The sequence below is a fragment of the Oncorhynchus clarkii genome, chromosome 10 (assembly GCF_045791955.1).
Source record: "Oncorhynchus clarkii lewisi isolate Uvic-CL-2024 chromosome 10, UVic_Ocla_1.0, whole genome shotgun sequence".
NCBI lineage: Eukaryota > Metazoa > Chordata > Actinopteri > Salmoniformes > Salmonidae > Oncorhynchus > Oncorhynchus clarkii.
In genome coordinates, this window is record NC_092156.1 from 4,215,046 (window position 1) to 4,230,045 (window position 15,000).

Genomic DNA, 15,000 nt, shown 5'->3' on the forward strand with positions numbered 1-15,000 from the left:
CTTCTTCAAATAGCCTCCCTTGGCCTTGATGACAGCTTTACACACTCTTGGCATTCTCTCAACCAGCTTCACCTGGAATACTTTTTCAACAGTCTTGAAGGATTTCCCACATATGCTGAGCACTTGTTGGCTGCTTTTCCTTCACTCTGCGGTCCAACTCATCCCAAACCATCTCAGTTGAGTTGAGATCAGGTGATTGTGGAGGCCAGGTCATCTGATGCAGCACTTCATCACTACAGACATACATACATACATACATACATACATACATACATACATATCTTTAAAAATATATATATCTCCTTTATTACCCTCCAAACTTACCACCCCTCCCCTAATTGGAGTAAACTAGTGAACAACAGCACTTAGGCCTGTATTTCCAGCTTATTCATACTATACTATACTACATACATACTATATACATTTTACGGACACAGTATATTTGACAATAGTTCTATTGTGTTTGTTTTTACTCCTGTCTTTTCTCAACTTCTATTTCTGATGTCCTTCCTCTACCCTCAACCATCTATTACTGATGTCCTTCCTCTACCCTCAACCATCTATTACTGATGTCCTTCCTCTGTACTCAACCTCTCCCATCTATTACTGATGTCCTTCCTCTACCCTCAACCTCTCCCATCTGTTACTGATGTCCTTCCTCTACCCTCAACCATCTATTACTGATGTCCTTCCTCTACCCTCAACCATCTATTACTGATGTCCTTCCTCTACCCTCAACCATCTATTACTGATGTCCTTCCTCTACCCTCAACCATCTATTACTGATGTCCTTCCACTACCCTCAACCTCTCCCATCTATTACTGATGTCCTTCCTCTACCTTCAACCTCTCCCATCTGTTACTGATGTCCTTCCTCTACCCTCAACCTCTCCCATCTATTACTGATGTCCTTCCTCTACCCGCAACCATCTATTACTGATGTCCTTCCTCTACCCTCAACCATCTATTACTGATGTCCTTCCTCTACCCTCAACCTCTCCCATCTATTACTGATGTCCTTCCTCTACCCTCAACCATCTATTACTGATGTCCTTCCTCTACCCTCAACCATCTATTACTGATGTCCTTCCTCTACCCTCAACCATCTATTACTGATGTCCTTCCTCTACCCTCAACCATCTATTACTGATGTCCTTCCTCTACCCTCAACCATCTATTACTGATGTCCTTCCTCTACCCGCAACCATCTATTACTGATGTCCTTCCTCTACCCTCAACCTCTCCCATCTATTACTGATGTCCTTCCTCTACCCTCAACCATCTATTACTGATGTCCTTCCTCTACCCTCAACCATCTATTACTGATGTCCTTCCTCTACCTTCAACCTCTCCCATCTATTACTGATGTCCTTCCTCTACCCTCAACCATCTATTACTGATGTCCTTCCTCTATCCTCAACCATCTATTACTGATGTCCTTCCTCTACCCTCAACCATCTATTACTGATGTCCTTCCTCTACCCTCAACCATCTATTACTGATGTCCTTCCTCTATCCTCAACCATTTATTACTGATGTCCTTCCTCTACCTTCAACCTCTCCCATTTATTACTGATGTCCTTCCTCTACTTTTTTATTTAGAACAATTTCCTTTAATCAATTATGGTCTTTAATGCCGACAGGCCGGCAAGACAAGCTCTTTACTTTTTCCCTCTTCCATTTTCCTCTTCCATTGTTGTGGTAATTAGTTGGTTGTGATTTTGGGTAGAGCAGACATGTCCACGTGTCTGTGTTAGCTGCCTGTGTGACATAACTCCACCAGTCCTGTTTATGACATCATTTACGAAGATTCTATTTTTATTTTGTTTTTTTCTCAAAAAAATATGTTTAAAAATAATAATCAAATTAGTATATTTGAGTTTAACCACAATATTTGTTGTATTATTTGTTGTCTTTTCTAGGTGGATTAAACTTGAAATTGCAACCAACTTTGTATGGCTTGTTTGGAGTTGATTTCCTTGTCAAATTACTGAAAGTGAAAGGTTGTAATCTGAATAAAGGGAAAAAGGCCTTTCTTGAACATGAGGTGAAACGTTCTTACTAATTTGCTAGAGAACCAGTTCAGATTCAAGTACAACTTCTGTATGACTGACGCCTTTAGTGAGAGGTCTAATGCTTTAATATATCCTTCCCTCCGAAATAATATTCAAATAAGGCCTTATTAAAAAGCTAGTTGCTTCCTGTTAAATAATATGCCTTTTTATTATCACAATTTCACTTAGAAGCTCATTTGATGAAGCCTAAAGGGCTTAAAACAGACGAATCCAACAACCATGTCTCTGTCACTAGCAAATACAGCCATGGGTGGTAACTCTACTAGTCACTTGAAAGGCAAGGCACTCTGGGAAATATGCAAATGTGGCTTTACATTAAAGCAATGTGTTAATTTAACACTGAAAAGTGTGGACGTGTATAGACACTGGACCAGGGTTAAATATAACACTGTCAGTGTTGATTGACCGCTGGAGAATTAGCTGTGAAGCTATCAAATATGGATGCTGATCAATCTAAGTCACATTAGAGTAATGGAAAAGCATGAACCATAGCCCAGTGACACAGTGAAGAATGCAGGGCCATAACTGTATTCGAAGACACCAATCTCTGGACCTTTGTAATTTTTCAAAAAAAAATTCTATAAATATTTATATATAATTGTTTTTTTTTCAAAATTAAAACAAATTAAAACAAATTAGATAGGTAAATATATACTGTGCTGAACAAATATGTAAATGTAATATGTAAAGTGTTGGTCCCATGTTTCATGAGCTGAAATAAAAGTTCCCAGAAATGTTCTATACGCACAAAAAGCTTATTTCGCTCAGGTTTTGTGCACAATTTGGTTTGCATCCCTGTTAGTGAGCATTTCTCCTTTGCCAATATAATCCATCCACCTGACAGGTGTGGCATATCAAGAAGTTGATTAAACAGCATGATCATTACACAGGTGCACCTTGTGCTGTGGATAGTAAAAGGCCACTCTAAAATGTGCTGTTTTGTCACACAACACAATGCCAGAGATTTCTCAAGTTTGGAGGGAGCGTGCAATTGGCACACAGACTGCAGGAATGTCAACCAGGGCTGTTGGCAGAAAATGTCATGTTCATTTCTCTACCATAAGCAGCCTTGAACATTGTTTTAGAGAATTTGGCAGTGCGTCCAACCGGCCTCAAAACCGCACACCACGTGTAACCACGCCCACCCGGGACCTCCACATCCGGCTTCTTCACCTGTGGGGTCATCTGACACCAGCCACCTGGACAGCTGATAAAACTGAGGAGTATTTCTGTCTGTAATAAAAGCCCTTTTGTGGGGGAAAACGAATTCTTATTGGCTGGGCCTGGCTCCCCAGTGGGTGGGCCTGGCTCCCCTATACCCTCCCAGGCCCACCCATGGCTGCGCCCCTGCCCAGTCATGTGAAATCCATTAGGGCAGAATTTATTTATTTAAATTAACTGATTTGCTTATATGAACTGTAAGCCAGTAAAATCGTTGACATTTTTGCATGTTGCGTTGATCATTTTGTTCATAAATATATTTTTTTCTACACAATAAATAACATATATTACCGGTCAATTTATGGTCAATTTAATATTGCTCTCGGCGTTGATCAAAGCTCAGAACGCTTACATTGATCTGAATGAGTTCTGATCGCGCGTCTTTGCGAAACTAGTGGAATCGTGACCAGTGTATCTTCGCATGCGTCCCATCAGATTTGCCTCCCGGATTTAGATTTTTTAGTAGCAACATTCACCGCTCTCTCAAACAGCTGTCAAACCATCTCGCCGTGAAACGAACGATCACATTTTGGAATCGGCTCAAGTAGGTTTTTTACTAGAGATGCTGCTGTTTGTTTGCGAGATGAAAAGGCACCTTTAAAACCGTCCCGCGACGCCTGTTGTGTCTACAGACATCCCCCAAACAAACAAAAAACGGACTTTTGGAGAATGACTGCACAACTGCTATTACTAACCAAGCGAGAAGAATGAAGTAAGAAGCTTATCTCAGCAGGACCAACAACATAGGCTGCTAAATTTTCATAACTTACTTTACAGAGAGTAGGCTACAGAGACACAGTGATGTGGCGCTCACTTAGGCTTTACATCACTGTTATTAATACAGAATTGTATGTGAAATTATAATAATTCATAGAGAATGTGATAATAAAATAATCCGTGTACTCCAATGATGCCTGTTTGTGCAGAGCTTGATTAGTAATGCCTAGGAATACAAAATGTGAACACCATGTAATTTGAGAAAATATATACTCTACCTATGTAAAGAGTTGATATTTTATGCAATTCATCATTACAGTCGCTGATGCTACATGTCAGTGTGAATCATTTATCATATTCCCCCCCTCCTCCCTTTCAGGGGAATAACACTACAATTCTATAGCTAATAGGCTATAGCTAAAAGTATTCAGACCCCTCACTTTCTCCATATGTTGGTATGTTACAGCCTTATTTTTTTAGAAGCGAAGGAAACGCACACCTGTTTAGTCGAGGTGCTGGCTAGCGGAGTGGAACGCCTGTTTAGGAGAGTCGCACACTCTAGGACCTCAGACTGGGGTGAAGGTTCACCTTTCAACAGGAAAATGACCTTAAGCACACAGCCAAGACAACGCAGGAGTGGGCTTTGAGACATGTCCTTGAGTGGCCCAGTCAGAGCCTGGACTTGAACCCGATCTAACATCTCTGGAGAGACCTGAAATAGCTGTGCAGCGACGCTCCCCATCCAACTTGAGAGGATCTATAGAGAAGAATGGGAGAAACTCCCCAAATACAGGTGTGCCAAACTTGTTGCGTCATACCCGAGAAGACTCAAGGCTGTAAATCCCGCTAAAGTTGATTCAACAAAGTACTGAGTAAAGGGTCTGAATACTTAAGTAAATGTGATATTTCATTTATATATTTTTTTGTTGTTGAAATTTGCTAAAAATTCTAAAAACCTGTTTTTTCTTTGTCGTTATTGGGTGTTTAGATTGATGAGGAAAACAAACCCATGTCATCCATTTTAGAATCTGTAACGAAGAAGAAGTCAAGGGGACTGAATACTACGTTCCTGCACGGTAGATCAACTGAGGTGTATGAACCGACGTCAGCCAAGGTGTTATTGGCTGGGGTCATTTTTTATTTCATATTGCTGTTCTCCTAATGGCATTGTAATGTTTTTTTTTTATGGTATAGAAATACAGTAAATGAGTTTCAACTATTCAAAACAATTCTGGTTAGAAAGGAATTCTGTTTAACCGACATGCACAAATTACCTCGACAAACCTTGCGCATTGACTCGGTGCCGGTACCCCCTGTATATAGCCTCCACATTGACTCTGTAGTGGTACCCCCTGTATTTAGCCTCCACATTGACTCTGTAGTGGTACCCCCTGTATTTAGCCTCCACATTGACTCTGTACCGGTACCCCCTGTATATAGCCTCCACATTGACTCTGTAGTGGTACCCCCTGTATTTAGCCTCCACATTGACTCTGTACCGGTACCCCCTGTATATAGCCTCCACATTGACTCTGTACCGGTACCCCCTGTATATAGCCTCCACATTGACTCTGTACTGGTACCTCCCTGTATATAGCCTCCACATTGACTCTGTACCGGTACCCCCTGTATATAGCCTCCACACTGACTCTGTATTGGTACCCCCTGTATATAGCCTCCACATTGACTCTGTACCGGTACCCCCTGTATATAGCCTCCACATTGACTCTGTACTGGTACCCCCTGTATATAGTCTCCACATTGACTCTGTACCGGTACCCCCTGTATATAGTCTCCACATTGACTCTGTACCGGTACCCCCTGTATATAGCCTCCACATTGACTCTGTACCGGTACCCCCTGTATATAGCCTCCACATTGACTCTGTACCGGTACCCCCTGTATATAACCTCCACATTGACTCTGTACCGGTACCCCCTGTATATAGCCTCCACACTGACTCTGTACTGGTACCCCCTGTATATAGCCTCCACATTGACTCTGTATTGGTACCCCCTGTATATAGCCTCCACATTGACTCTGTACCGGTACCCCCTGTATATAGCCTCCACATTGACTCTGTACCGTAATACCCTGTATATAGCCTCCACATTGACTCTGTACCGTAATACCCTGTATATAGTCTCCACATTGACTCTGTACCGTAATACCCTGTATATAGCCTCCACATTGACTCTGTACCGTAATACCCTGTATATAGCCTCCACATTGACTCTGTACCGTAATACCCTGTATATAGCCTCCACATTGATTGTTATGTAATTTTCTAGTGCTACTTTTGTTTATTTAGTCAATGTTTTCTTAACTCTATTTCTTGAACTTCATTGTGGGTTAAGAGCTTGTCAGTAAGCATTTCCCTGTAAGTTCATTTTATTTGTATGTTTATGTTTTATTGTATGTTTTATTTGGCACATGTGACAAATACAATTCGATTTGATATCAATATCTTTAGACTTTTTATAAACTGGTCACCTTTATTTGTGTCTAGGGTCACTTTACTCGACCCTCCGGGGGAGTGTGTGTGTGTGTGTGTGTGTGTTCAGTCGACACGGAGGACTATGCAAGCCATCCCCCCCCTCCCTCCATCCTCCACCCCTCCACCTTTTTCACAGTACTGCCGCCATGTTCTTCAGAGTCAGGATGACAGACTGGCAGAAGAGCGAGTCGGGAACAAAGTCTGTGACTAAAAACGATGGTTTAACTCTGCTTTTCGGAGTATGACCGAGAGATTTTAAAGCCACGGAACACGTTTAGGACCGCAGGGGGTTTCCGTTTTTTTATTTTTTATATATTTGAAACAAACTGTGGTTCGGATTTACAGCGAGATCGGTATGTCCTAATGTTAACAGCGCGATATATTTGGTTTTTTCCAATGGCGTAGGGACCTTTATTAAGGCAGATATTTTTACATATTCGGGGTCAATGGGGGCCCTCCGATCGAATCTATAACCACATCTAGTCTGTTTTAAAAAAAACTGCATTTAAACGGAATAAATACACTGAATAAATGTGATATAGAATAACACATTTCAACATTATTTCCTGAACGGTGAGTTGCGAGACCAACGGAATATAGTAGCTATTTTTTTATTTTTTTTGACGTTTAACTGATTATCGAAGACTCATAATTTGCAGTCTACGAGGTGTGAAAGACAACGAAATATTATTTCCTTCGGTGAAGCCCTACTGTGGACGGATTCCAAGATGACAGGCTCTACCCCCTCGGAAATGGTGAGAGATGTTTATTTTATTTAACTATCGGCACATCGTTATAACACACAGCGTCATAATATGACATTTTAAATGTCTCCATTCCTCTGAAACTTTTGTTAAGTGTCATGTTACCATTTCATTTTGTTTGTTTATTTAACTTTTGTTTATGATCTATTTAATTTACTTTGACAACGTGAACATATTGTAATGAAACAGGCACAGGGAGCAGGACTCGAACCCTCGACCTTCCAGGACCGAAGTCCAGCGCGCTATCGATCGTGCCCCAAAAGCGGCAGAGTCAATATCCGCGCTTATAAACCCAGGCTCGTTACAATATGTTTCCCATGCCAATAAAAACCTCTTTGAGAATATGCCAATGAATGTTTCAGTAGAAACTGTAGCCGTTCGGTGCATGCCACTTTGCCCTCCGACGTCAAAAAACACATATTGCGAATTGGTCTGTGATTACATGATTGTCTTCCCACTGGGCACAGACAACGTCACTTCAACGTCTATTCCACGTTGAAACAACGTTGATTTAACCAGTGTATTATAGATGCGCTAAAGACGTCAATGGAACTCGACCCAAACAACGGACCTGCCGTGGAAAACGGCATTTAGACTATTGTTTAAATGTGTATTTCACACTATGTTGAAGTAGAAATCGGAGTATAATGCTCGTATGGATGTCAACCTCAAAATCCATGTTCATGTCATCGTCACCAATCATCTGCATTGCAGTTAAAAAAACGACTTTTGACCACCACTGATTTCTGTATGCTAATTACGCCACCAGTTTATACGAACAGGAGTTGGCATTTAGCAGTCACTTCTAAACCTGAAAAAATAACTCATAAATGTTAGGCACCGAAAACAGCCAAACATATCCAGACATCGTGGGCCAGTGACAATACATCAATCATGACGGATTTGAAGAATTTCCACTTTGTTAGAGCAGATTTGTTGTGCTTCAATCCGGTGTCCTGGTCTGCGTCCATTGAGTTTACAACATCTGTTGGTGTGATCGCACCTCATCGATACAGAAACATTAAACAATTCAAAGATTCATCTATGAAATAATACGTTATTTTGGCCATTCAGCGTGGCTATAATTTATTTTTCAATTTAATACAAGGTTAATGATTAAACGATATTTGGTATTATTAAATATGGAATAGAATGAGAAGCACAGATTGAGCAGCAGCAGTAGCTACTGTTGACATTTCGCGCTGTCTGCGTGACGTTTCGTGGTGCGCGACTCGCCTTTCCCAGGCATGCACGGCCTCGCTGCTTATCTACTGTATGTATGCCATGACATCATGACGTGGCGTGGCTGCACGGCCTCGCTGCTTATCTACTGTATGTATGCCATGACATCATGACGTGGCGTGGCTGCACGGCCTCGCTGCTTATCTACTGTATGTATGCCATGACATCATCATCCGAATGCCAATGGTCATGCTCTTGTCTGTGCGTGTGTGTCTGACTGTGTCTGTCTGTCTGGCGGTGTGTTGGTTTGACACACACACACACACACACACACACACACACACACACACACACACACACACACACACACACACACACACACACACACACACACACACACACACAGTGCTTTGATCCTCATCTGTTGTGTGGGCTCTGGATGGAAATACGAAGCAGATCATCACTTAATGTTCTCTATATCCCGGGTAAGATGTCCCAGTATATATATATTATGTCCCAGTATAGATTTATATATAAAATATGTCGCAGTATAGATATATTCTCTAAGGTTTATATAAGATGTCCCTGTATAGAGATAGGCATATAAAATGTCCCAATATATCTACAGGTGAATTCGGAAGGTTACATACTCTTGGCTTCAAATTTCTTAACAAACTATAGTTTTGGCAAGTCGGTTAGGACATCTACTTTGTGCATGACACAAGTCATTTTTGTTTACAGACAGATTATTTCACTTATAATTCACTATAATATGACTCATATACTCTGAAAAAGAACTCTGGCTAATAACTCTGGCTAATAACTGGCTAATTTATCTGGCTAATAACTGGCTAATAACTATGGATAATAACTGGTTAATAACTGGTTAATAACTCTAGCTAATAACTGGCTAATCACTCTGGCTAATAACTGGCTAATAACTCTGGCTAATAACAGGCTAATAACTCTGGCTAATAACTGGTTAATAACTCTGGCTAATAACTCTGGCTAATAACAGGTTAATCACTCTGGCTAATAACTGGCTAATAACTGTTAATAACTCTGGCTAATTACTGGTTAATAACTCTGGCTAATAACTGGCTAATAACTCTGGCTAATAACTGGCTAATAATTCTGGCTAATAACTCTGGCTAATAACTCTGGCTAATTACTCTGGCTAATTACTCTGGCTAATTACTCTGGCTAATTACTCTGGCTAATAACTCTGGCTAATAACTCTGGCTAATAACTCTGGCTAATAACTCCTGCTAATTACTCTGGCTAATAACTTCAGAAAAAGGATGAAGAGACTAAGTGGTTTTTAAGGGTTAGTTATTTTTGAGAAAAATAATGAGAGATTCAGAGTGAGAGATTGAGAGTGAGAGTGAGAGTGAGAGAGAGAGTGAGAGTGAGAGAGAGAGAGAGAGAGAGTGTGTTCTTTCAAAGCCTATAGGACTGTAGTTTAATGGAAAGAGGGAGGGAGAAATAAACAGACATAAAGAGGGTTTGGTGAGGTTAAAGAGAGAGGAAGTGTAGCAGACTGGTTCAATAGAAGAACCTTTCAGCTGGGAACAGTTTCCACCCGACAGCTCTGTCCTGTTAGAGAATGAGAGAGAGCAGAGCATTTTTACACTGCCACTACAGCTGACACAGACAGATGGAGGGAGGGAGAGGGAGAGAGGGACGTAATTCAGAGAAGGAGAGAGAGGGATCTATTCAGAGAAGGAGAGAGGGATGTATTCAGAGAAGGAGAGAGGGATGTATTCAGAGAGAGAGGGATGTATTCAGAGACAGAGAGAGAGGGATGTATTCAGAGACAGAGAGAGGGATGTATTCAGAGACAGAGAGAGAGGGACGTAATTCAGAGAAGGAGAGAGAGGGATGTATTCAGAGAAGGATAGAGGGATGTATTCAGAGAGAGAGAGAGGGACGCAATTCAGAGAAGGAGAGAGAGGGATGTATTCAGAGAAGGAGAGAGGGATGTATTCAGAGAAGGAGAGAGGGATGTATTCAGAGAGAGAGAGGGATGAATTCAGAGAGAGAGAGAGAGAGGGATGTATTCAGAGAGAGAGAGAGAGGGATGTATTCAGAGAGACAGAGAGAGAGGGCTGTATTCAGAGAGAGAGAGAGAGAGAGAGAGAGATGTATTCATAGAAGGAGAGAGGGATGTATTCAGAGAGAGAGAGAGAGAGGGATGTATTCAGAGACAGAGAGAGAGGGATGTATTCAGAGACAGAGAGAGAGGGATGTATTCAGAGAGAGAGAGAGAGGGATGTATTCAGAGAGAGAGAGGGATGTATTCAGAGACAGAGAGAGAGGGATGTATTCAGAGAGAGAGCGAGAGAGGGACGTGTTCAGAGAAGGAGATGTAGAGAGGGTACAGTCTTGCACACATTTGTCATCATCACGAGGGAGAAGTCTACTGTCCTCCATCTGGCATTCATGTTTTTTCCAACTGCTTACACACGTTTTCAAAACCGTCTCCTTTTTTCAAAACTCTACACACAATTCCCCAAACTGCACACACAAAATGCAAAATGCCTCACATCTCCTTCAAAATGTAACTCTGCATTCAAAATGCCATAAACACATGTCAGAATGAAGCATTGGCATCAAATGGCAAACACTGCTTTCATAATAGTACATTTCTGGATCTACCATGTAAACACTGTTGTTCTAAATCTAAAGCTCTTTGGTCTTTCATAGGCTTATATCTACATTTCAATGCAATGTTCTACAGTGAAAGTAATCTGCTGAGAGGGGTAACAAGTACACTGTAAACACCAATACAATGTTCTACAGTGAAAGTCATCTGCTGAGAGGGGTAACAAGTACACTGTTAACACCAATACAATGTTCTACAGTGAAAGTCATCTGCTGAGAGGGGTAACAAGTACACTGTAAACACCAATACAATGTTCTACAGTGAAAGTCATCTGTTGAGAGGGGTAACAAGTACACTGTAAACACCAATACAATGTTCTACAGTGAAAGTCATCTGCTGAGAGGGGTAACAAGTACACTGTAAACACCAATACAATGTTCTACAGTGAAAGTCATCTGCTGAGAGGGGTAACAAGTACACTGTAAACACCAATACAATGTTCTACAGTGAAAGTAACCTGCTGAGAGGGGTAACAAGTACACTGTAAACACCAATACAATGTTCTACAGTGAAAGCCATCTGCTGAGAGGGGTAACAAGTACACTGTAAACACCAATACAATGTTCTACAGTGAAAGTACTCTGCTGAGAGGGGTAACAAGTACACTGTAAACACCAATACAATGTTCTACAGTGAAAGTAATCTGCTGAGAGGGGTAACAAGTACACTGTAAACACCAATGCAATGTTCTACAGTGAAAGTAATCTGCTGAGAGGGGTAACAAGTACACTGTAAACACCAATACAATGTTCTACAGTGAAAGTCATCTGCTGAGAGGGGTAACAAGTACACTGTAAACACCAATACAATGTTCTACAGTGAAAGTCATCTGCTGAGAGGGGTAACAAGTACACTGTAAACACCAATACAATGTTCTACAGTGAAAGTCATCTGCTGAGAGGGGTAACAAGTACACTGTAAACACCAATACAATGTTCTACAGTGAAAGTACTCTGCTGAGAGGGGTAACAAGTACACTGTAAACACCAATACAATGTTCTACAGTGAAAGTAATCTGCTGAGAGGGGTAACAAGTACACTGTAAACACCAATGCAATGTTCTACAGTGAAAGTAATCTGCTGAGAGGGGTAACAAGTACACTGTAAACACCAATACAATGTTCTACAGTGAAAGTCATCTGCTGAGAGGGGTAACAAGTACACTGTAAACACCAATACAATGTTCTACAGTGAAAGTCATCTGCTGAGAGGGGTAACAAGTACACTGTAAACACCAATACAATGTTCTACAGTGAAAGTCATCTGCTGAGAGGGGTAACAAGTACACTGTAAACACCAATACAATGTTCTACAGTGAAAGTAATCTGCTGAGAGGGGTAACAAGTACACTGTAAACACCAATACAATGTTCTACAGTGAAAGTAATCTGCTGAGAGGGGTAACAAGTACACTGTAAACACCAATACAATGTTCTACAGTGAAAGTAATCTGCTGAGAGGGGTAACAAGTACACTGTAAACACCAATACAATGTTCTACAGTGAAAGTAATCTGCTGAGAGGGGTAACAAGTACACTGTAAACACCAATGCAATGTTCTACAGTGAAAGTAATCTGCTGAGAGGGGTAACAAGTACACTGTAAACACCAATACAATGTTCTACAGTGAAAGTCATCTGCTGAGAGGGGTAACAAGTACACTGTAAACACCAATACAATGTTCTACAGTGAAAGTCATCTGCTGAGAGGGGTAACAAGTACACTGTAAACACCAATACAATGTTCTACAGTGAAAGTCATCTGCTGAGAGGGGTAACAAGTACACTGTAAACACCAATACAATGTTCTACAGTGAAAGTAATCTGCTGAGAGGGGTAACAAGTACACTGTAAACACCAATGCAATGTTCTACAGTGAAAGTAATCTGCTGAGAGGGGTAACAAGTACACTGTAAACACCAATACAATGTTCTACAGTGAAAGTCATCTGCTGAGAGGGGTAACAAGTACACTGTAAACACCAATACAATGTTCTACAGTGAAAGTCATCTGCTGAGAGGGGTAACAAGTACACTGTTAACACCAATATAATGTTCTACAGTGAAAGTCATCTGCTGAGAGGGGTAACAAGTACACTGTAAACACCAATACAATGTTCTACAGTGAAAGTCATCTGCTGAGAGGGGTAACAAGTACACTGTAAACACCAATGCAATGTAGAAACAGAACATATTTATTAGGCCAAACATTACTGTTGTATACAGTAGCATACAACAAAACCATAAACATATGTAAACCAAAAGTATAGTCTTTAGAATACAGTAAAGAACACAATTGTGTGTGTGGGGTCCCGGGGGGGCAGTCCAGGAATTGGTAGGGGGGGGGGGGGGGGGGCAGTCACCAGTGCTAAGCTACGCTTCATCTCTTCTCCGGCCTGGGTCTGGCCACAATACTTCGTCCACATCACAAGATATGTTTTCTCTTGCCAAAAGTATCCATCCTTGGACAGAGGCAACCTCTATGTCCTCACATGGAGGGAAGTATCTCCTAGCATGGCGTATCCAACCTTGGACAGAGGCAACCTCTATGTCCTCACATGGAGGGAAGTATCTCCTAGCATGGTGTATCCAACCTTGGACAGAGGCAACCTCTATGTCCCCACATGGAGGGAAGTATCTCCCAGTATCCAACCTTGGACAGAGACAACCTCTATGTCCCAACATGGAGGGAAGTACCTCCTAGCATGGTGTATCCAACCTTGGACAGAGGCAACCTCTATGTCCCCACATGGAGGGAAGTACCTCCTAGCCTGGTGTATCCAACCTTGGACAGAGGCAACCTCTATGTCCCCACATGGAGGGAAGTATCTCCTAGCATGGCGTATCCAACCTTGGACAGAGGCAACCTCTATGTCCCCACATGGAGGGAAGTATCTCCTAGCATGGCGTATCCAACCTTGGACAGAGACAACCTCTATGTCCCCACATGGAGGGAAGTATCTCCTAGCATGGTGTATCCAACCTTGGACAGAGGCAACCTCTATGTCCCCACATGGAGGGAAGTATCTCCTAGCATGGTGTATCCAACCTTGGCCAGAGACAACCTCTATGTCCCCACATTGAGGGAAGTATCTCCTAGCATGGCGTATCCAACCTTGGACAGAGACAACCTCTATGTCCCCACATGGAGGGAAGTATCTCCTAGCATGGTGTATCCAACCTTGGACAGAGACAACCTCTATGTCCCCACATGGAGGGAAGTATCTCCTAGCATGGTGTATTCAACCTTGGACAGAGGCAACCTCTTTGTCCCCACATGGAGGGAAGTATCTCCCAGTATCCATCCTTGGCCAGAGACAACCTCTATGTCGCCACATGGAGGGAAGTATCTCCTAGCATGGTGTATCCAACCTTGGACAGAGGCAACCTCTATGTCCCCACATGGAGGGAAGTATCTCCTAGCATGTTGTATCCAACCTTGGACAGAGGCAACCTCTATGTCCCCACATGGAGGGAAGTATCTCCCAGTATCCAACCTTGGACAGAGGCAACCTCTATGTCCCCACATGGAGGGAAGTATCTCCTAGCATGGTGTATCCAACCTTGGACAGAGACAACCTCTATGTCCCCACATGGAGGGAAGTATCTCCTAGCATGGCGTATCCAACCTTGGACAGAGACAACCTCTATGTCCCCACATGGAGGGAAGTATCTCCTAGCATGGCGTATCCAACCTTGGACAGAGACAACCTCTATGTCCCCACATGGAGGGAAGTATCTCCTAGCATGGCGTATCCAACCTTGGACAGAGGCAACCTCTATGTCTCCACATGGAGGGAAGTATCTCCCAGTATCCAACCTCGGACAGAGTCAACCTCTATGTCCCCACATGGAGGGAAGTATCTCCCAGTATCCAACCTTG

At 42.1% G+C, this 15,000-nt stretch overlaps 1 protein-coding gene across 2 annotated transcripts in view; it reads left to right on the top strand.

The window, feature by feature from the left end:
• The first annotated feature begins 6,656 nt into the window (after positions 1–6,656).
• LOC139417924 (ubiquitin-like protein 3) overlaps positions 6,657–15,000 on the top strand; it is a 63,935-nt gene continuing 55,591 nt past the window's right edge. Inside the window, exons 1-2 of one of the 2 annotated variants that reach the window (XM_071166915.1) lie at positions 6,669–7,083; positions 7,170–7,265. In XM_071166915.1, coding sequence (XP_071023016.1) covers positions 7,239–7,265 — 27 coding nt within the window. In that variant the 5' untranslated portion in view covers positions 6,669–7,083; positions 7,170–7,238. Of the gene's footprint in view, positions 7,266–15,000 lie in introns of both variants that reach the window. The other variant, XM_071166916.1, reaches the window with a different exon arrangement.